This window comes from Carettochelys insculpta, chromosome 29 (genome assembly GCF_033958435.1).
Source record: "Carettochelys insculpta isolate YL-2023 chromosome 29, ASM3395843v1, whole genome shotgun sequence".
In the NCBI taxonomy this organism is placed as follows: Eukaryota; Metazoa; Chordata; order Testudines; family Carettochelyidae; genus Carettochelys; species Carettochelys insculpta.
This window is the reverse complement of record NC_134165.1, coordinates 7053415-7074098: the sequence shown is the minus strand read 5'-3', so window position 1 is coordinate 7074098 and position 20684 is coordinate 7053415. Positions and strand designations below refer to the sequence as shown.

The window sequence follows — 20684 nt, the reverse complement described above, 5'->3', positions numbered from 1 at the left end:
GTGGGGGAGTTCTGTGTCTGTCCACCCCCCTGGGATCTCGGAGCTCTCTAGGGCAGCAGAGCCTCCAGGGTCATCCTGGCTGACCCCACCTTTGGCAGCAGGAACTCCCCAGCTTCCCACAGGCTCTTATCTCCGCCGTCCTTGAATTTCTGCACTGATGGGGCCTCTGCTGCTGCTGCTGCGGGTGGTGGCTTTGGCCTGGGTGGTGGGGGAGGGGGAGAAAGGGTGCTAATGGGTTAGAATGGGAGGTTGGGCAGGTAGTTGGGACTCCTGGGTTCAGTCCCTGGCTTTGGGGGGGAAGTAGGGGTAATGGGTTCAAGTTGGGGGTGGGGCTGGAAATCGGGACTCACAAGTTCTACGGACTCTCTGGGTGACTGTTGGCAGCCCCCTTCCTAGTTGTGTGCCTTGAGCTCTCGTTGGTGCCCTCTCTGGGAGGCAATGATGGGTGCATGCAGAGGTTGCCCCATGGTGCTTCCCATCTGGCCTCCCTGCTAATGGGCAGTTGGAGCTGGCACCTGAAGGGTTAACGTTCTAGGACCCCTCCCCCCCATTCTCTCTGTAGGGTGGAAGAAGTTAGGACTCATCTTAGAGGCTTTCAGGCCCCCCGCCCCCCTTGGGAGGCAGGGGGGACCCCCCCGGCACACAGTTCAGTTTGGAACAGGCCCTATTCCACTGTGGGGGGCCTGGGCTGGGCTGGGCTGGCTGCTCCCCAGACACATTGGCCTCTGTGCCCGACAGGCTGGGGCTTCCCTGCCGTCCCGGGGGGGGCGGCAGCTCCCCAGGAGAATGAGTCTCTCTGCGGCGTGTCCCCCTCTCCCAAAGCTGCCACGCCTGGGCCCCTGAGGGCGGGGGTTGGCGCCAAGGGCGAAGGAGCCCCGGGATCGGGGTGGGGGCGGGAACTGCCTCAGGCTGATGCCACCCGTGTGGGGAGGGGGCTGGCTGGCCCGCAGAGTGAATTCCACCGCAGTGCTGGCTCAGGGGCTGCCTGGCGGAGCCGGCTGGAGTGGGGGAGAGGGGCGGGGGCTGCATTGTCTCTGAGAGCTGATCTGTGTGCTGGGCACGCAGCATGCTCCAGTTGGGTCTGGAGGAAATGGCTGGTAGGGGAAGGAGTGAGGCCTCTGAGCCCCACGTGGCCTGTGGGGCCCAGGCCTGGGGTGGGGTGGGAGTGGGTCTGTTGGATTTGTGCCCCCCTCCCCAGCCATGGAAAACTGGTGCTGGTTTCCCTTTGGGATCAGCTGCTTTATGAGCCCTGGAGCTTCAGCCATGGGGCAGAGAGACATCTGATCCCCATTCATTCAGGGGCTAATCCAGCCAGGTCCCCTGGAGAGCTGGGAAGACTGGGACCTGTGTGCCTCATTAACAGCCCAGGCAGTGACCCGTTGTGTGTGTGTGTGTTTGGTGGGGAGGATCTTGTGGTCTGCTGGCACAGCTGCCCCAGGGTACGGGGGGACAGGGCTCCTGGAGCTGGGTGCTGTGCCCCTTTGCTCCCAGACTGGGTTCAGCCAGGGCTGGCAGCCGGCACAGGCAGCCTGGCTCAGCCCTGGCATGGGGACACTGATGGAGCTGCCCTGGGCAACAGGTCTCTGGGCTGTGGGCTGGGGCAGGCATTTGGGGACTTTGGCTCCATGCCCTGGAGTGACCCACCCAGCACACAGGGTGGAGACACCTGGCAGGGCTGGCTGTGCAGGGAGCTGGGAAGGTGTCCTGGCCTGTTTGTTGGGGAGCCTCAGGCAGTAACCATCCCCTCTGTGCCCTTTTTTGAGGGCTGAGATGCCCCACCTCTGATCTATGTTGCCTGTAGCCCCTGGCACAGCACGACCCGGCCCAGCTCAGCCCGGCCCATCCCATGGGGCAGGGTGGGGGTGTCTGAGCTGAGGCTGGAGCTGGCAGGTTACTGCTGCAGGAGGGGCAGGGATTAGCAGGGCAGGTTGCTGTCCATTTGATGGAGACACTGGGCAGATTGTGAGGCCCTGACAGGCCCCACATTGGCTCCTCTCCTGGTGGGGTCCTGGCAGCCTGGATCCATGTGCCACAGCTCTGGGGGCATCTCTCCCATAGCCCTGGGGTGGGGGGACCCTAGCATCTGACCAGAGCCTGCAGGTCACTCCCAGGACCTTGGACATCCCCTCTCTCCTGGGGGCAATGGATGGCACTGGGAGCTGGGCAGGAGGGGGTCACACAGACTTCTCTTGGTGCAGCGGGGGACACTGCCAAGCTGAACTTCTAACTGGGAGTGGAACTTATCCGTCAGCTGGGGGTGGGAGTGTCTCTCCCCTTCCCCTCTGCTCCTGGGCTGCACTGCACTGCACAGCTTAGCACCAGAGTCCTTGTGGCCTAATGGTGGCTGTTGAAATCCCAGCCCTAGTAGCAGCTCCACCCGCTCCAGTGTTTCCTGCGGCTTGCCCTGAACGGCTGGACCGAGGGCCGTCTGGGTGTGGGAGCCTGGCTGTGAGGGGTTGCTGCTAGGAAGCCCTCTGGATCCCAGCGACTTGTGCCCACCTTCATGCACTAACTACGCGGGGCTCCCCACCCAGAGGAGCTCCTCTGCTTTAATGGGCCCTCTCTCGCTCTTCCCCTGCAGCTGTGCAGTGCCTGGAAGGCTCCATGACCTGTGAGAATGGCGGCCAGTGCATCATCTACTCCAACGGGAAGGCAGCCTGCATGTAAGTAATCCCCAGCTCTGCAGGTCGGGAGCTGGACGCGCTGCTGTGCAATGCGGGACAGTGAGCATGGTGGGCTCCATGGCTTGGGGGCACCATCCACAGGGTGTGGGGGCCTTTCCCACCTTCCCTGGGGTGGGTGGATGGGCGGGTCTGAACCAAGGGGACGGGAGGCCTGGGGCTGGGTTAGCAGGCGGGAGGGACCTTCCCTGCAGTGGGGCTGTAAGGTATAAGGACAGTGAGTCCGGTGCCTCGGCTGGGGCCGCACAAACCCAGGTTTTAGCGCTGGGCTCTGTTCCCAGCTCGGCCCCACCTTGCTACGCTGTCACCTGGCGCCTGCAGCCCCTGAGCTCAACACAACCCTGCCCCAAGGAGCTGGAGGTAATTGGCGGGTGCCAGGCAGAAGGGAGGGGCCCTGGCACCAAGCCCCAGATGCTGCTCTGCTCCGTGGGGCTGGCAGAACTGCCCAGGGGTAGGAAACACTGGCAGGGCAGAGGGTTCATGGCTGGGGGAGTGTGGGGAGCAACGATTTACGGTGAGGTAACTTCTGGTCAACTCCTCCAGCCCCTGCCAGGCCAAGGGAGGGGAGCAGACCTGCGAGAGTGGCCTGGGAGGGTTGGGGGCTGCTGTTGGGAATGGGAGTGCTGGAGGTGGGGAGGGCTGAGGGAGGAGAAATCAGGGGGAGGGCGGGAGTGAGGCCTTCCCACTGGAGCCTGGACAAGCTGGAGGGAGTGGGGAGCTGCAGAAGAGGGAGGGAGAGCTCAGTGGTTTGAGCATTGGCCTGCTAAACATGGGCTTGTGAGTTCAATCCTTGAAGAGGCCAGTTAGGGATTGGGGCAAATAGATGTCAGGGATGGTGCTGGGTCCTGCCAAGAGGGCAGGGGACTAGACTAGATGACCTCACACAGTCCCTTCTAATTCTAGGGGATGTGTATCTCCAGTTGTTTTCATTTATTTATTTGAGAGGTGGGTGGGGGGCCTGGTGACAGATGGCCTGGAAGGTTCACGGCCCTTGGCTGCCAGGTGGGAATGAGCTGCCCTGCTAGCTCCCTGGGCAGGGAGTGGACAGCCTGGGCTCACCTCCAGGGTTTCTCGGCCTCCCGCTGCTCTGGGCACTATCGCTGCAGCCAGCCCTGTGCCCCGAGGGTTTGGGGCATGTCTGGGACATGGCCCTGGGGAGTGCTTCTGCCCAAGCTTGGCGGGAGTGGGAGGCACGCTGGGGGCGTTCCCTTTCTCCATGCTCCCCTGAGGTGCTGTGGGGCAGGCACGTGTCCTGGCGGCTGTCCCTCTGGGGAGGCCAGGTCCCGTGCTGCTCCTCCCCTCCCCACCCATCACCCTGCTGGCAAAGGGGCCGGGAGCTGCCCCCCCAACTGCTATTTCCTCCCTGCTGCGTCTGCTGCATTCCCAGATTGCAGCACTGTATTAGCAGTGGCATGTGCTCTCCCCCCGCCCCCGCTGCTCCCCACTTCCTGCCCGTGGGGCTGGGGGGCATTCCTTCTGGCCAGAGTCTCCCAGAGGAGGGGGCCTCTTTGCGAGGGGCCCTGGAGTCATTTGATCCCAGGGGCTGCAGACAGCGCTTGGAAGAGATGCAGCTGCTGGTCTGCAGAGCTGGTGGAGGGTATGTGAGGCTGGGTCCAGGGCTGGGTTGACCCTGTCGGGTTAGGGTGACTGGGCTACCCATCCGTGCAGCACTCATTGGAGCAGCTGGTCTCCTGGGAGAGGCCAGGAAGAAGTGTGCTGAGTTTCCTGGTTCTTACCCCAGTAGGGGGATGAGTCCCCTGGAGAGGGGCTGGCAGGAGGGGTTGCAGGCCCTGGACCTCAGTGCAGCTAGCGACGCCGTAAAGGTGTGTGGGGAGCACACGCAGACCCCAGGGAGGGGGCTGGGAACAGAGGTGAGGTGGCAGTGGGCCGTGGGAGTCCCTGGCCTGCTACAGTGGGGCTCCCGTCGTGCCAGCCACAGTGGTCAGTGCAGATGGGAGATGGGTGTGGCAGTGCTGTGCCATTCAGTGGGCTCGTGGAGCCCTGGTGAGCCACCTGCAAGGGTTGGGGGCTGCCTAGGTCAGGGTGAGCGTCGTCAGCCCTGCTTGGTGGGAGCAGAACTGGGACAGAACCTGGGAGTCCAGACTTCGAGTGCCCCTGTTCTGCCATGGGCCCTGCTGTCTCTGAGCCCAGCGACTGCCTTCTCGGGACCACTGCCGTTTCCTTCCTGCGTCTGGCTGCAGCATGAGCGTGGGGTGTGGAGGGAGCTGTCAGAGGGCAAGGCAGGCTGCATAGCTGGGGTGCCTCTCTCCAGGCTGGGGCTAGTTGGGGCCCGATGGGGCTGAGCGTTGGAGGCCAGGTGCAGGTGGCCTGGGCAGCTCCCAGCAGAGCTGTGCTCTGAGGATGGTGGTTGGCTCTGCACTGGCATCCTGGGTGGCCTCATGCCCCCAACGTCCTGGCCAGCAAGTCAGGAAGAGCTGGACAGCTCTGGTGCTGTGCCCTCTCCGCTGCCCCTAGTGCCGGGCCATGGCACAGCCGCTGCGCTGGCAGGTGCTGGAGTGCTCAGTGGCAGGTTCCCCTCCTTGCTGCCTGCTTTGGAATGCCAGACAGGTGGCTGGGCCTCTTGCCCCGCCCAGAACAGGTGAATCACTGGCTGCCACGCTGCCCCGGCCTGGAGCAGGAGCAGGATCTGGATGGGGCTGCACTTCCTGGCCATTGGAAGACACGGGCTGGAGTGTGGGGCTGGAGTGCCATGGCCCAGTGCTGGAAGAAGCATAGTGCCCCCATTCCCCTGCCCCATCTCACTGGAGCAGGCACTTCCTGTGCCTCTCGATCATGGTGCTCCGAGAAGCTGGGCAGGGCAGAGGGGAGCTGCAGGGGAAGCGGGGAGGCAGAGAGGGGCAGCTAGGGGGTGGGCAGGGGCAGAGGGGCTGTTGGGGGGGGGAAGGCAGAGGGCAGGAGGGGGGCAGCGCAGCCATGGGGAGGGGGGCAGGCGGGGCAGCAGGGTGCAGTGGGGAGGGGGCAGAGGAGAGAGGACCTGCAGGGGGGAGCACGGGAGGCAGAAGGGAGCAATGGGGAGGGGGCAGAGCAGAAGGAACTGGCCGGGGGAAGCAGAGGGCAGGAGGGGGCAGCGCAGCCATGGGGAGGGGGGCAGGTGGGGCAGAAGGGTGCAGTGGGGAGGGAGCAGCCAGGGCTCTCCCTGCAGTTGGCTCAGTGTGATGCTGGAACCTGTCAAACAGGTTGTAGCCGAGCTGGTGCTGGGGGCGGGGGAGAGCAGATCTCCTTCCCAGTGCGAAAAATCTGCCTCTCTGTCTCCCTCCATGTGTGGGGCCCCTCACAGGGGCAGCTTCCCCATGGCTCTGAGAGCCCCGTGGTCCCTGGCGTTCTGTCCTGGAGCTGGGTTGGCAGCTGGGTGGCTCTGCCAGGCCAGGTCGTGCCCACCCAGGCGCTGAAGGAGCATAGGACCTGAGTTGGACCAGGACTCAGAAAGAAGGGGGGGCACAGGTGGGGAGCGGGATTGCAGCAGGGGCTGATGGGAGATGGGTGGGAGGGCTGTGGGGGAATGCAAGTGGGATGATGGTATTGGAGGGCATCAGGGACCACTGAGGAATGGCTGGGGCCACATTCCAGGGCAATCCCCATCTGGCAGGCAAAAGGGAAATCTGGGAGCAGCAGGGCAGTGCGACCTGGTGGTCAGAGCAAGGGGAGGAGATGCTGGGAGTCAGGACTCCTGGTCTGTCTTCTCTGAAGCTGGCCTCTCCCTCCGGCGGCTGGGAGCTAAGGGAAGAAGTTGTGTCCCTGCGCGTTCACGTGCCCAAGGGCATCCCACCCTTCCAGGAGCATGGACCTCATGGCAACCAGTGGCGTGACTCATGGGGTGATGTGGTAGTGGAGTTGCTGCGTCACTGCCCCAGGCAGTGGGCTGGGTGCTGGGCTCTGCTCCCCAGACCTGAGCAGGCAGGAGCACTGCCGGGGGGGGACTGCCTTCCCCCCGGGGAGCCTGGCTCTGCCTGTGGGGGAGGGGGCTGCCAGGTCCTGGGATGCTCCGCTTCTGCTTCCTGCTGCAGGGAGGCCTGGTGCTCCAGCTCCTTCCCCCTGCCCATGGCGGGTGGGTGCAGTGAGAAAGCTCTGCCAAACCCGCCCTGCGCTCAGAGCACCCTTGTTCCCCCACATGTGGGGAGTGGGGCATCAGCATCTCACCCAGGGCTGGAGGGAGACGGAATGGAGAGGAGTTGGGGGACAGGGCATCCCTGCTCCACTGGAGCTGCCTGTGTCACTGCTGGTGGTGGGGGAGGCGGGGGGGGGGGGGGGGGGGCTGGAGGGCCGGGCTAGCGGGTGACTGTTGCTGGAGCAGGCATGGTCATCTGCAGGCTCCAGGGAGGGAGGGTCAGGCAGGGACCTGCACACCAAAGGGGAGAGGCGGCATTGGGCCATGGGTCTGAGCCAGGCCAGGTGGTTCCACTTTATATGGGCCAGTGGCTTTGCTCTGGCAGAGAGCAGGGCTACCAAGCTGGGTGGGTCTGCCGGGGGAGGGCTCAGGCCTGTGCTGTGTCTTCCATCACTATCCCTCTCCCCGGCCCCCTCTGCAGAGCTCCCAGCATGCACTGGTCCAGCTTGGCCTGGCCCCACTCAGCCATGGCCCTTGGGGTCAGAATTCAGGGCCCCTGTGTGCAGGGAAATGGGGAGCAGAAGGTGAGGCTCCATGCCCTGCTCCTTGCCAGGCTCTCCCTGGAGACGGGTCTGGACTTGCTGGCTGAGCCGGATTCTGCTGGGAGCAGGCACCTCTGTGGACGTGCTCTTGGCAGCAGGTGCCTGGATCCTAGGGGAGTCCTAAGGGTGCAGGTGAGCTCCAGGCAGTGGGTCCCTGGGAGATTCTAGGGGTGCAGACGAGCTCGGATAGTGCGTCCCTGGGTCTGAGGTGGTCTTAGGCCTGTGGACGAGCTCTGGGAAGTGGGTCCCTGAGTCTGAAGCGGGGCTGGAGCTGGGCAGGTGCTCAGAGGTATAGCAGCAGGTGAGTGCTAAGGAATGACAGGGCAGTGTGGGGGGTAGGGGGCAGGGAGGGGGTCTAGACAGTGTCTAGTGAATGGGCTGATTCTCCTGATGCAGGGTGCCAGTACAGCCCATGTGGGGTGCCGCTGTGGGGTCTGACAGTACCCTTACTGGCCTAGCACATCTGTGCAGGGACAGCCATGCCACGAGTGCCCAGGCTTGCAGCTGGAGCCATGCCTAGCTGAGGCCGGTTTGCCTGCAGACCAGGCCTCTGGGGCAGAAAGCAGAGCCTGGCTGGGTGGCCCCTTCTCCCCTGGTCAGGGCTAACAGCTGTGGCCAGGAGGCTCGGCTCCCTCTGGTGGAGCAGAGAGGAGGGGTTAATGGCTTCAGTGGAGATCTGGGGGCAGAGCGATCAGCTGGCACAAGTGAGTCCAAGCTGTTGCCATGTGAGGCCCTGCAGAGGCAGCTGAGCTCGCAGGGCGAATGGGCAGCGCAGGGGAGGGATGTTTGGAGACCAGTGCCATGCAATGGGCATTAGAGGGAATGGCCTGAGCTCAGGCGCAGCTCCCACGTCTAGCACCCGGGGGCTTGTAGCAGGCTGGGCGGCCCCACGGCCGGGTGAGCCCACGGCTTGGCACTGCGTGCTGGCTGGGTGCACGCTGGGGGAGGGTGGGTGAATGAGCTAGGCCAGGGATCACTCCCCCCACCCAGGGACCTCGATAACCAATAAAAGCAAAGGAAGTTGGTAGATTGTACCCCCCCCACCCCAGAAAGGAGACCAGCCAGAGACGCCCTGGCGCTGACCCGAGGTGATACAAGAGTGGCTGTGTCAGGTCAGACCAAACGTCCATCTAGCTCCGCTTCCCGTCTTCTGACGGGCCAATGCCGCGTGCCCCAGAGCGAAAGAACAGAACCGGCGGTCACCAGCGATCGCCCCCTCGCCCAGTCCCAGCTTCTGACAAACAGAGAGGCTGGAGCGACACCACTTGCCTATCCCAGCTAATAGCCACGGACCTCTCCTCCACCATGTTTCTAGTTTCTTGACTCAGGAGGCGGCGCTCAGATGCGGTGGGGATGGGCATGTGGCTGTCCTGTGCTGCTCCGGGTGCTCATCTGAAGCCTCCCCAGGGTCCTTGCACATTTTTGCACCTGTGGGCAGAATACATTTTGTTATTTGCACCAAGGCCTGTGCCGATGTGCACCACCATCAGACAGGCTGGCTACCAGCTGGGTTCAGCTGTGGGTGCTCTGCTGGTCGTCTGAGCAGCGCCTGAATCTCTCCTGGGCATCCACCCAAGGGCTTAGCTACAGGGAACACTAGTCTCCCCCCTCACCCTGAGGGGGGCTTACACCATTGCTCCCCCTCTTGGCAGGTGCCAGCCCGGGCTGATTGGGGAGCGCTGTCAGTTCCAGGACCCCTGCCACCAGTCTCCCTGCACCAATGGGGGTGTGTGTGAGAGCTCCCTCAAGGATGGCACTGTGCAGTACCAGTGCACCTGCCCCAAGGGCTTCCGAGGTGAGGGGTCCGGGGGGCAGGTGGGGACAGGGACATGCTGGTCTTGGGGGATGGAGCCCAGCTTGGAGGAGGGCTGGAGAGGAGACCCTGTGCCTTGCAGGCGTGGGGGAGATGGGGTGAGGGGAATGGAGCTGGCACGGGGGGGAGGATGTGCTGGGCCTGGGGGAAGGGCTTTTTGGGGTGTCCTCATGCCCAGCCAGCCCCCACTCACAGACCCCTGCCCCCAGGTCAGGACTGCTCCCTGGCGGATGCCTGCGCCAACAACCCCTGTGCCAACGGGGCCCGTTGCACCAACTGGAACAGCCGCTACAACTGCACCTGCCCGCCGGGCTACCAGGGCCGCAACTGCCGGGCGGACGTGGATGAGTGCCGGGCGCCGGGGGTGTGCCGCAACGGGGGCACCTGCTTCAACACGCCGGGCTCCTTCCGCTGCCAGTGCCCTGCCGGCTTCACGGGGCAGCTGTGCGAGAGAGTCTACACACCCTGCGCGCCCTCGCAGTGCCTCAACGGGGGCACATGCCGCCAGACGGGCGATCTCAGCTACGAATGCGCCTGCCTGCCGGGTGAGGCGCTTGGCGGCGCTGGGAGGTCTCTGGTTGGGGGGGCGCCATCCCCTCCCGCAGTCCTGGCTTGGGAGTGTGGCTCTCCCTGCCTTGGCGCGTGGGCCACAGGGCTGGCGGTGCCGGGCAGCCCTGCAGGAACCTTGTCGGAAGCTGTAAATGGAGCTGGCGGAAGCTGGGCCCCAGCCAGGAAGGAAGCAATCCCAGCGGCAGGGACAGAGCTGGCGGGGGAGGCAGGGCACTGTCCCTCCCAGCCCTGGGCCAGCCCCGCCTGCCCCGAGACACCCCCAGTCCCCGCCCAGCGAAGCCCACTGGTTTTCTCCCCACTTCCCCTGCATAAAGGCTGACTCTCGTGTCAGCCACAGCTCTGCTCCTGCCCAGCCTCCTGTCCTGTCAGCTGGCCTGGCCCTGGGGTTATGCAGTAGGGAGGGTGCAGTCTGGTGGTGGGTTGGGAGGGTGGACCGGGCACTGTGGCCCACGTGGGGAGGGCAGTGCACTGGAGGGAGCTGCGCGTGGGAGCGGGCGCAGGCTTGGGGCATTGCGTGGGGGAGGAGCGGGATGAGGGGCTTTGCTTGGGTGTGTAGGTGAAGTGGGTTGGGGGGTGCTGGAGGTGCATGTGGGAGGCTTGTGGCCATGGGGGCAGGGAGCTCTGTGTGGGTGGGGGGTAAGTGGGCTCAGGCACTGTGTGTGTGGGAGGGGAGTGCAGTCTGGGGGGCGCCATGTGCGTGGTGGTGGGCCTGGAGAGGAGTGCGTGTGGGGTGGTAGGTTTTGGGGTCCTGTGTGTGTAGGGAAGAGGGTGGGGTGCTTTGGGCATGGGGGAGGGCCAGGCTCAGCACCTGGGTCGGGGGGGGGAGTGCTGTGGGAATGGGGGAGGGTCAGGGCTTCAGTGCTGGGGGGGGCGTGGGGGAGGGGCCGGGGTTCAGTGCCGGGTGGGGATGCTGTGGGTGTGGGGGAGGGCAGTGGGCGCCGGCAGAGCCCCTGCCCGCACTGACTGGGCCGGGCTGTCATCCTCCAGGCTTCGAAGGGCAGAACTGTGAGGTCAACATTGACGACTGCCCGGGCCACAAGTGTCTGAACGGGGGCACCTGTGTGGACGGGGTCAACACCTACAACTGCCAGTGCCCACCCGAGTGGACAGGTACCAGCCCCGGCCCTGCTCAGCGGCAGCTCCCCCCGTGCTGCCCACCCCCAGGCGAGCAGCCAGCGCCAGGGGCCCTGAGCCTTCGAGCCAGGATCCAGCCCTGCAGCAGGGCCGGTGTGTCCAGAGTCCTCAGCTGCCTGGGGACAGGGCTGTCCCCCCCCGGGGGCACCGGCTCTGCCCAGCCCAGGGCTGGGGGCGGCTGGCTCTTGGGGTGGGGACCGGGGCCGTCCCCGCCGGGGGGCGCCGGCTCTGCCCAGCCCAGGCTAAGCCCCCTTCTGCCTCAGGCCAGTTCTGCACTGAGGACGTGGACGAGTGCCAGCTGCAGCCCAACGCCTGCCACAACGGGGGCACCTGCTTCAACACCAATGGCGGGCACACCTGCGTGTGTGTCAATGGCTGGACGGGCGAGAGCTGCAGCGAAAACATCGATGACTGCGCCACAGCCGTCTGCTTCAACGGGGCCACCTGCCATGACCGTGTGGCTTCCTTCTACTGTGCCTGCCCCATGGGCAAGACAGGTGGGTGGGCAGGGGCTGACTGGCTCTCTCCGGTGTGCCTCCCTGCGGGATTGTCCGCCTCGTGCCTTCCCCGCACCGCACCATGGCCTGCTGGGGATATGGGGCTGGCGAGGGGAGGGCAGGGCGAGGTGAAGGGGGCAGGGAGGTTGGGGGAAGGGTGACGGGGTGGCCCAGTGGAAGGAGCTGAGGGCTGTGAGGGGCTTGGTGTGTGGATGGGTGGGTTGGTGTGGGGACTGGGGGTGGGGGTGGATTGGTGTGTGTGATGGGTGAGGGCTGCGGTTATGGGTTTGGGGACGGGCTGGGGGTGGATTGATGCGTGCGTGTGTGTGGAGGGCTGTGGTTATGGGGGTGGGTTGGTGTGTGTGTGGGGGGAGGGATGCGGGTGTGGGGGTGGGTGTGGGTTGGTGTGTGTGTTGGGGGATGGCTGTGGGTGTGGTAGGGGTGGGGAATGGAGGTGGGGGTGGGTTGGTGTGTGTGTTGGGGGATGGCTGTGGGTGTGGGGGACTGGGGTTGGCGGTGGGTTGGCGTGTGTGTTGGGGGATGGCTGTGAGTGGGGGGGGTGGGGACTGCGGTTGGTGGTGGGTTGACGTGTGTGTTGGGGGATGGCTGTGAGTGTGGGGGGTGGGGAATGGAGGTGGGGGTGGGTTGGTGTGTGTGTTGGGGGATGGCTATGGGCGTGGGGACTGGGGTTGGCGGTGGGTTGGCGTGTGTGTTGGGACGGCTGTGAGTGTGGGGGGTGGGGAATGGAGGTGGGGGTGGGTTGGTTTGTGTGTTGGGGGATGGCTATGGGCGTGGGGACTGGGGTTGGCGGTGGGTTGGCGTGTGTGTTGGGACGGCTGTGAGTGTGGGGGGTGGGGAATGGAGGTGGGGGTGGGTTGGTGTGTGTGTTGGGGGATGGCTGTGGGTGTGGGGACTGGGGTTGGCGGTGGGTTGGCGTGTGTGTTGGGGGATGGCTGTGGGCATGGGGAGTGGGGGTGGGTTGGTGTGTGTGTCGGGGGATGGCTGTAGATGTGGGGAGTGGGGGTGGGTTGGTGTGTGTGTTGGGGGATGTCTGTGGGTGTGAGGACTGGGGTTGGGGGTGGGTTAGTGTGTGTGTCGGGGGATGGCTGTGGGTGTGGGGAGTGGGGGTGGGTTGGTGTGTGTGTCGGGGGATGGCTGTAGATGTGGGGAGTGGGGGTGGGTTGGTGTGTGTGTTGGGGGATGTCTGTGGGTGTGAGGACTGGGGTTGGGGGTGGGTTGGTGTGTGTGTTGGGGGATGGCTGTGAGTGTGGGGGTGGGGAATGGAGGTGGGGGTGGGTTGGTGTGTGTGTGTTGGGGGATGGCTGTGGGTGTGGGGACGGGGTGGGGGTAGGTTAGTGTGTGTGTCGGGGGATGGCTGTGGGTGTGGGGACTGGGGGTGGGGGTAGGTTAGTGTGTGTGTCGGGGGATGGCTGTGGGTGTGGGGACTGGGGGTGGGGGTAGGTTAGTGTGTGTGTCGGGGGATGGCTGTGGGTGTGGGGACTGGGGGTGGGGAAGGGTTGGTGTGTGTGTGTGGAGGGTTGCGGGTGTGGGGGCTGGGGGTGGGTATGTTGTTCCTGGCAGGGGGTCGGAGCTGGTGTGGGGGGGAGTTGTTTGTGCAGGTTGGAGAGACCAGGGCTGGCCCCAGGAGGTGTTGGTGGGCGGGTGTGTGTGTGGGGGAGTTGGGGGCAGACTGGGACTGGCTGGGGGCATGTGGTGGGTGTGTGTGTTGAGGGGGAGACCAGGCTGGCTGTGGGGGCAGGTGTGTACTGGGATGGGGAGTAGGGCCAGCTGGGGGCTGGTTGTGGGTGCGTACGGGGGAGGGTGAGGCTAGGCCTGGCTAGGGGTGGGTGCGTGGGCAGGGGACAGGGGCTGCCTGTGGGGGTTGGTGTGTGCAGGTGGGAGGAGGGCTGGGGGAACGTTACCCCAGCCTGCTGGGATGGGTCTGCTCCCTGAGTCCAGCCTAGTTGGGCCCCTGCTGGACGGCTGCCCCACTCCTGCGCGTGCCCCTCACGCCCTCCCTGTGCCAGGTCTCCTGTGCCACCTGGATGACGCCTGCGTCAGCAACCCCTGCCACGAGGACGCCATCTGCGACACCAACCCCGTGAATGGCCGGGCCATCTGCACCTGCCCCCCAGGCTTCACCGGGGGGGCCTGCGACCAGGATGTGGACGAATGCTCTATCGGTGAGGTGCCCTATGCCTTGGCACAGGCGAGCGGGTGGGGAGACTCAGCCGGAGGCCTGGCAGGCCTGTCTCTGCTCAGTGCTGGGGTAGGGGAGGCTGGGCGGGGGTGAAGGGGGCATGAGTCTGGGTGGGGGGCTGGCCCTTTGCTCAGGGATGGGTCAGGGTGGGTGGGGGCTGAGCCAAGATGTCCCTTTGCTCGGGGCTGGGGCCTGGCCCTCCTTTGTGGGGTCAGGGAGAGGTAGGGGCAGCAGGGTCTGGCCCCAGCCCCTCTCTGACGTGGCCACGTGCCCTGCAGGTGCCAACCCGTGCGAGCACTTTGGCCGCTGTGTGAACACACAGGGCTCCTTCCAGTGCCAGTGCGGGCGCGGCTACACCGGTCCCCGCTGCGAGACCGACATCAACGAGTGCCTGTCCATGCCCTGCCAGAACGACGCCACCTGCCTCGACCGCATCGGCGAGTTCACCTGCATCTGCATGGCGGGTGAGTGCCTAGACCCCTGCCAGGCCCACTCGGCCTGCCCCGTGGCCACTGCACTGCCACCCGTATGCTTGAGGGGCAGGGCCCGGCTCTGAGGGAAGCCCGGCTTCCCCGCTCTCACCACGCACATGCCAGGACCCTGAGCGCAGCCTGCGCCCGGGACCACAGGTTGCCTGGGACCAGGCCCAGTGTGTCTCCCAAGGCACCCAGTGCTGGTTAAGTGATAGCAGCGTGGGCTCCAGGACTCCTGGGTTCTCTCTTGCTGGGGGAGGCGAGCGTTGTCCTGTCGGAACAAGGTCTGTGACTCTCCCCTCTCCCTGCAGGGCAGCTGCAAAGCATCATGCTCTCACCCCCCACCCCAGCGACTTTGTTGGGACTCAGCCTAGTGCCCAGTAGTGGGGGGTGTGGGTCCCCGCCCTGTGTCCCAACTGGTTGGAGCCAGCTTCCTTGCTGGCAGCCCGAGCAGAGGCCAGGGTTGGGTGGGTGCTGGGTGCCCCTCTGTGCCAGGGCTCCCCATGGGCAGTCTCTGGCCTGGCTTGCATTTCTTTCCCACACCTCGGCTCGGCCCCACAGGAGCTAGGAGCCCAGGCGGCTGTGGCAGGGCTCCTCCCCTGGCAGCTGGAGGGTGGGATCCTGGACCAGGCCTGGCAGGGGAGGCTGCAGGACCTAACTCAGAATGAAGGAGGTGCATAAGGAGAAGCAACAGTTCCCCCCCGCAGCCTGGCCCAGAGGGCGCCCGAACTCAGGCTGCCTCACCCTGGCCCAGGTTAAGCACTGGAGGGCTGGCGGTGCAGCTGGCCCCTCGCCCGGAGGTGCTGGTGGGCCAGGGCCTGCAGCCGGCAGCCAGACGGTGGGAGCGCAGGGCTGTGCCTGGAATACTAATGGGGCGGGGGGAGGCCTGCGTGGGGCTGGGCTGCTCCTCTTTGTCTCCCCACTGCCCCCTGTGGGGAGGAATCAGCCGTTAATTTTAGCCTTTGTGAGGCTGGAGTGGGGGAGGGGCATGCCGGCGCTGGGCTCGCCAGGGCACCGGGTCTCTCCCCCAGCCCAGCGCCGGGTGCTCGGCTGGGCCACGCTGCTGCCCGGGCAGCCCAACGGGAGGGGTTGCACGTGCTCCTGGCAGCATAGGAGGGGGAGGGAGCCACGTAGCCTTGGCCCCAGTGCCAGCACCAGTGGTGTGGGGATGGGGAATGCACAGAACCGGCCCACAGATCCCCCTGCCTATCGCCTGGGCACCCTGAGCACCACGCATGGCGCTTGGCTCAGCGCCTACAGCAGGATCAGTGTCCCCCAGCTCGCAGTGGGGATAAGGACTCCTGGGTTCCACCTCCAGCGCTGTGGGGGGGCGCGGGGCCTAGTGGGTAGAACTGGGGGGCTGAGGAGCCAGGACTCCAGAATTATGTCTCCCCAGCTCCACCACTGACCAGCCTGGGCCATGGGGGGCGCGTTCCCTCTGCGCTCCCTGACCCGGCAGTACCAGCTCCTGGCCCTTTCCCACCCAACCCCCCATGCCTCTTGGGCTGGTGTCCATGGGGCAGCGCTGCGGGGATAAGTGTTCAAGAGCCCCCAGGCTCCCTCCAGTCACAGCCTGGGCAGCCAGCATGGGCAGCTCCTGCCGGGCCAGGAGGGTTCTGGGGGTCGGCCCGGATTTATGGGGCACAGAGGCACTGGGACTTGAGGGGAAGGGGGCTCCCTGGCTTTAATGGAGGCCATGGGAGAGGAGCACTCAAGTACTTTGTGGGTCCCCACCCACACACAGCCAGCCACAGGAGGGGCGAGTCCCATGGGAATGGGGAGAGGCACCCCTGCTCCCCCACACTGCTCCTTCCCCAGCATCTGTCAGCAGCTGCCCCCGCCTCCCCACAACACTGTCCCTTCACCACCCTATCCTGTCCCACCACAGTGGGGCTGAGCGCCCCTCTGCTGCAGTGTCTGCCCCCACCCCCACACTGGGATACCACAGCACTGGGGCCTTCCCCACAGGGCCTCTGCCCCATGGTGCAACCCTAACCCCACATAATCTGCTGCCTCCCCAGCCCTGTCCTCCCTCTGCATAGTCTGTGACTTCCCCCAGGGATGCCTTGTCCCTTTAGCCTGCCCCTTCCTCACCTCTCCAGCCCTGTGGCACTGCCCTGCCCCCCGTAGCCTGCCATGACCCTGCCTCCCCTGCCCCATGGTGCAGCCCAGCCCCTCCCCCCTCACTAACACTGCCTCTGGGTTCTGGCCCCAGGGTTCAGCGGCACCTTCTGTGAGATCAATGTTGATGAGTGCGAGAGCAACCCCTGTGTCAACGGCGGGGTCTGCCACGACGGGGTCAATGGTTTCAGCTGCACTTGCCCCTCCGGTGAGTCTGGCTTCTCCTGGGACCCTGGGGCTGGGGTGGGCACAGAGCTCCCAGTGCAGCCTGGGGCTGGCGGAGGGATGGGGACAGGCCTGGAGATCCCAGCCTGGGCTGGGCCCATGGAAGCACCCTGGGCCAGGCAGGCTGGGCCCCACACCAGTGGGCCTGGAGGGAGCCCAGACTGGGTACGCGTAACCACCCCCGCCTCACTGCTCCATTCACCTCTGGTTCTGATGGACAGCCAGGCTGCAGCTCTCCCTGCTGACTGGGGATGATGGCACCTTTGTTCTCCTGGGGCCACCTTCCCCGGCTGGCACACAGCTCCCTGAACCCAGTTTACATGTGGGGCAGATGCTGGCCGGGGGATGGGAGGGGAGCCGACCTGTCCCATTGCTGGGCCCTGTGTGGAACCTGTGCCATGGGCCTGCCTGCACAGCCTCCATCCATCTCTGGAGCTCTATGCCAAGACCCCCTGCCCCCAGTTGGCTCCTGCTTCCCCAAGCTCACACCCAGCCGCCTATCCTGGGGCCCCTCTTCTGCCCGATCCCCGCTGGAGCCTGCGCCCTGCCCCACCCCTGGACTGCACTCCACCCCGAGCATCTCTCCTGCCCCGGTTCCTCAGGGCCACTGGGGTCAACCCCCTGGCCGTTTGTCCACTTGGCCCATTGCTGTCCCCACCAAGCCACAGCCCACCCCAGCAGGGCAGGCCCTCGAGTACCTCTCTCACTTGGCAGTGCCCCTCACCACCTGAGTCCCTGGCCTGCCTGGCCAGGCCTCCCTTCCTCTGCCCGAGCAGCTGTGCCTGAGATTACAGCCCTGAGAATGGCCCCAGGTGATGCACCAGCCTTAATGAGCTGCCTGTGCAGCTGAATGCGCCAGGGCTGGTGGGCTGGGGGCCCTGGGTGCTCTGCCCCACCCTGGGCCCTCCTCCAGCCCAGGGAGGCGTGGAACCTGCCTGGGAGCCAGGCATGGCTCTACGGTGCCCCCGACCCCTGTCTGAGCCCCGTGCCCTGCTGTGCCCAGGCTTCTCTGGTTCCATGTGCCAGATCGACATTGATGAGTGCGCCAGCACGCCCTGCCAGAACGGCGCCAAGTGCCTGGACCGGCCCAATGCCTATGAATGCCGCTGCACTGAGGGTGAGTGAGGGCTGCTGCCCAGCACCAGGTGGACCACAATGGGTCCTCCCATCAGCAGGGGCAGCGGTGCCCCCCAGTGTGGCTAGGGCAGACTGGGGCAGATCCTGTGGGTGCCCCCTAACCCGCGGTGTGTGTATTAAACAGAAGCATCGAGGGGGGAGTGGGTTGGGGCCAGGACAGTGCCAAGGCCAGGACTCTCCTGTCAGCCACATTGTTGGGGAGGGGGTGTGCTCTGCTTGCCCCATCAGAGCTCCCTTCCTGCACAGCAAGGAGGACTGAGGGCCAAGTCTGGGGCTGTTTGCCTGCACATGGGGCCCCCACTGACCTGTGGCTCCATGGGGCTGGGCTGGACCCCTCACCAAGGGGGCAAATCGTGCTGGGAGGCTCCGGGCGGCCCTGGACTCTCCAGCGTCTGGATCTACTGGAGTCTGTCCCACGCGGGCACCTTGGCTGCGCTTGAACCTGGCCCAGGGTGCTGCCCCACATCCAGGGTGAACCCCGAGCTCCCCCTCCCCTTGGCTCCCCCCCAGGCTTTGAGGGCACACTGTGCGAGAAGAACATTGATGACTGCTCGCCCGACCCCTGCCACCACGGCACCTGCATGGACGGCATCGCCAGCTTCACCTGCTCCTGTGCCGCCGGCTACACCGGCTACCGCTGCGAGAACCAGCTCAACGAGTGCCACAGCAGCCCTTGCCAGCACGGGGGCAAATGCATCGACCGCATCAACAAGTACCAGTGCAACTGCCTGCCCGGCACCTCAGGTGGGGCCAGGGCTGTGACCCCCCTCCACTCCCTGGGGCTACGGCCCTGCCCCACGGCCCCTCCCACAGGGGCTGCAAGCCTGCCCCACGGCCCTACCCCACCACACCCCCAGGACGGCCCTGCCCACTACAAGCCCAGGGACCGCAATCCCGCCCCATCCCATTTCCAGGTGCTGTGACCCCACCCCAGGGGCCCTCCATGGCCCCTCCCCCCCAAGTGTGTGCTCCTTCCCTCACTGACCCCTGAGATCCATGGCCCCTCCCCATCCGAGTGAGCCCCTGCCCTGGGACATGCACTGCCACAAAGTCCCCCCAGGCACGAGGTGCATCCGCTGCTCCCACCGTCAGCTCCCCTCACTCCCACCCGCCTGGTACTGGAGCACGTGCAGCCCCCAGCGCCGGGTTAATGGCCAGGCCCCTCTCCTCAGGTGTGAACTGTGAGGTGAACTTCGACGACTGCGCCAGCAACCCCTGCGACTACGGCGTCTGCCGTGACGGCATCAACCGCTACGACTGCATCTGCAAGCCCGGCTTCACAGGTGGGGGCCCGGGGCCCTCCGGTGGGGGCAGGCAGGTGCAGGGCCCTGGGGGCCGACCCCCGAGCTCTGCTGCCTCTGCGGGAAGTCCTGGTGTTGGAGGGCTGGGCAGGCTGGGGCCCTGGCCGGTGCTCCCAGTGAGCTGAGCGTTGGGGGTGGCCCGGGGGGATTCCGGGGCTCCCAGTTGCCTAGCAGAGCGCCTGCAGCTGGCAGCCTGTGTTCACTGGCCTGCACAGCCCGATTTGCTGCTGGCGGATAAATGGGGGACGGGGGTCCCAGCGCTGGGGCGGGGGCCTGGCTGGGGGAGGGGAGGAGGCGCTGGCTGGGTGTGGGGTGCTGAGCCGGCCTGTCTCGCAGGGCCCCTGTGCAACGTGGAGATCAACGAGTGCGCGTCCAGCCCCTGCCAGAACGGCGGCACCTGCGTGGATGGCGAGAACGGCTTCACCTGCCTCTGCCCCGAGGGCTTCCACGGCCCCCACTGCTACGCCCAGGTGGACGAGTGCAGCAGCAGCCCCTGCGTGCATGGCACCTGCCGCGACGACGTCAACGGGTGGGAGCCCGGCCCCGCCTCTGCCCAGCCCCGCCCCCGCCCTGCCCCTGCCCCTGCCCCCGCCTCTGCCCCTGCCCCTGCCCCCGCCTCTGCCCAGCCCCGACCCCGCCCTGCCCCTGCTCCTGCCCTCGCCTCTGCCCAGCCCCGACCCCGCCCTGCCCCTGCTCCTGCCCCCGCCTCTGCCCAGCCCTGCCCCTGCCCTGCCCCTGCTCCTGCCCCCGCCTCTGCCCAGCCCCGACCCCGCCCTGCCCCTGCTCCTGCCCCCGCCTCTGCCCAGCCCCGACCCCGCCCTGCCCCTGCTTCTCCCCCCGCCTCTGCCCAGCCCCGACCCCGCCCTGCCCCTGCTCCTGCCCCCGCCTCTGCCCAGCCCCGACCCCGCCCTGCTCCTGCCCCCGCCTCTGCCCAGCCCCGACCCCGCCCTGCCCCTGCTCCTGCCCCCGCCTCTGCCCAGCCCTGCCCCTGCCCTGCCCCTGCTCCTGCCCCCGCCTCTGCCCAGCCCTGCCCCTGCCCTGCCCCTGCTCCTGCCCCCGCCTCTGCCCAGCCCCGACCCCGCCCTGCCCCTGCTCCTGCCCCCGCCTCTGCCCAGCCCCGACCCCGCCCTGCCCCTGCTCCTGCCCCCGCCTCTGCCCAGCCCCGCCCCCGCCCTGCCCCTGCTCCTGCCCCCGCCTCTGCCCAGCCCCGACCCCGCCCTGCCCCTGCTCCTGCCCCCGCCTCTGCCCAGCCCCGACCCCGCCCTGCCCCTGCTCCTGCCCCCGCCTCTGCCCAGCCCTGCCCCTGCCCTGCCCCTGCTCCTGCCCCCGCCTCTGCCCAGCCCCGACCCCGCCCTGCCCCTGCTCCTGCCCCCGCCTCTGCCCAGCCCCGACCCCGCCCTGCCCCTGCTCCTGCCCCCGCTCCTGCCCCCGCCTCTGCCCAGCCCTGCCCCTGCCCTGCCCCTGCTCCTGCCCCCGCCTCTGCCCAGCCCCGACCCCGCCCTGCTCCTGCCCCCGCCTCTGCCCAGCCCCGACCCCGCCCTGCTCCTGCCCCCGCCTCTGCCCAGCCCCGACCCCGCCCTGCTCCTGCCCCCGCCTCCGCCCAGCCCTGCCCCCGCCCCCACTCCTGCCCCCGCCATGCCCCTGCTCCTGCCCCTGCCTCCGCCCAGCCCTGCCCCCGCCATGCCCCTGCTCCTGCCCCCGCCTCTGCCCAGCCCCGACCCCGCCCTGCCCCTGCTCCTGCCCCACCTCTGCCCAGCCCCACCCTGCTCCTGCCCCTGCCCTGCCCTGCCCCCGCCTCCGCCCAGCCCTGCCCAGCCCCGCCCCCACCCTGCCCCTGCTCCTGCCCCGCCTCCGCCCAGCCTTG

General features: G+C 66.8%; 1 protein-coding gene across 1 annotated transcript in view; it reads left to right on the top strand.

Annotated features, from left to right (window-relative positions):
* NOTCH3 (notch receptor 3) overlaps window positions 1-20684 on the top strand; it is a 46321-nt gene that overhangs the window by 5020 nt on the left and 20617 nt on the right. Inside the window, exons 2-13 of the mRNA XM_074979555.1 lie at window positions 2582-2663; window positions 9002-9144; window positions 9372-9707; window positions 10720-10842; window positions 11130-11363; window positions 13391-13546; window positions 13842-14027; window positions 16252-16365; window positions 17386-17499; window positions 18030-18263; window positions 18692-18802; window positions 19157-19349. Of these exons, the coding sequence (XP_074835656.1) occupies window positions 2582-2663; window positions 9002-9144; window positions 9372-9707; window positions 10720-10842; window positions 11130-11363; window positions 13391-13546; window positions 13842-14027; window positions 16252-16365; window positions 17386-17499; window positions 18030-18263; window positions 18692-18802; window positions 19157-19349 (2026 nt within the window). The remainder of the gene's footprint in view (window positions 1-2581; window positions 2664-9001; window positions 9145-9371; window positions 9708-10719; window positions 10843-11129; window positions 11364-13390; window positions 13547-13841; window positions 14028-16251; window positions 16366-17385; window positions 17500-18029; window positions 18264-18691; window positions 18803-19156; window positions 19350-20684) is intronic.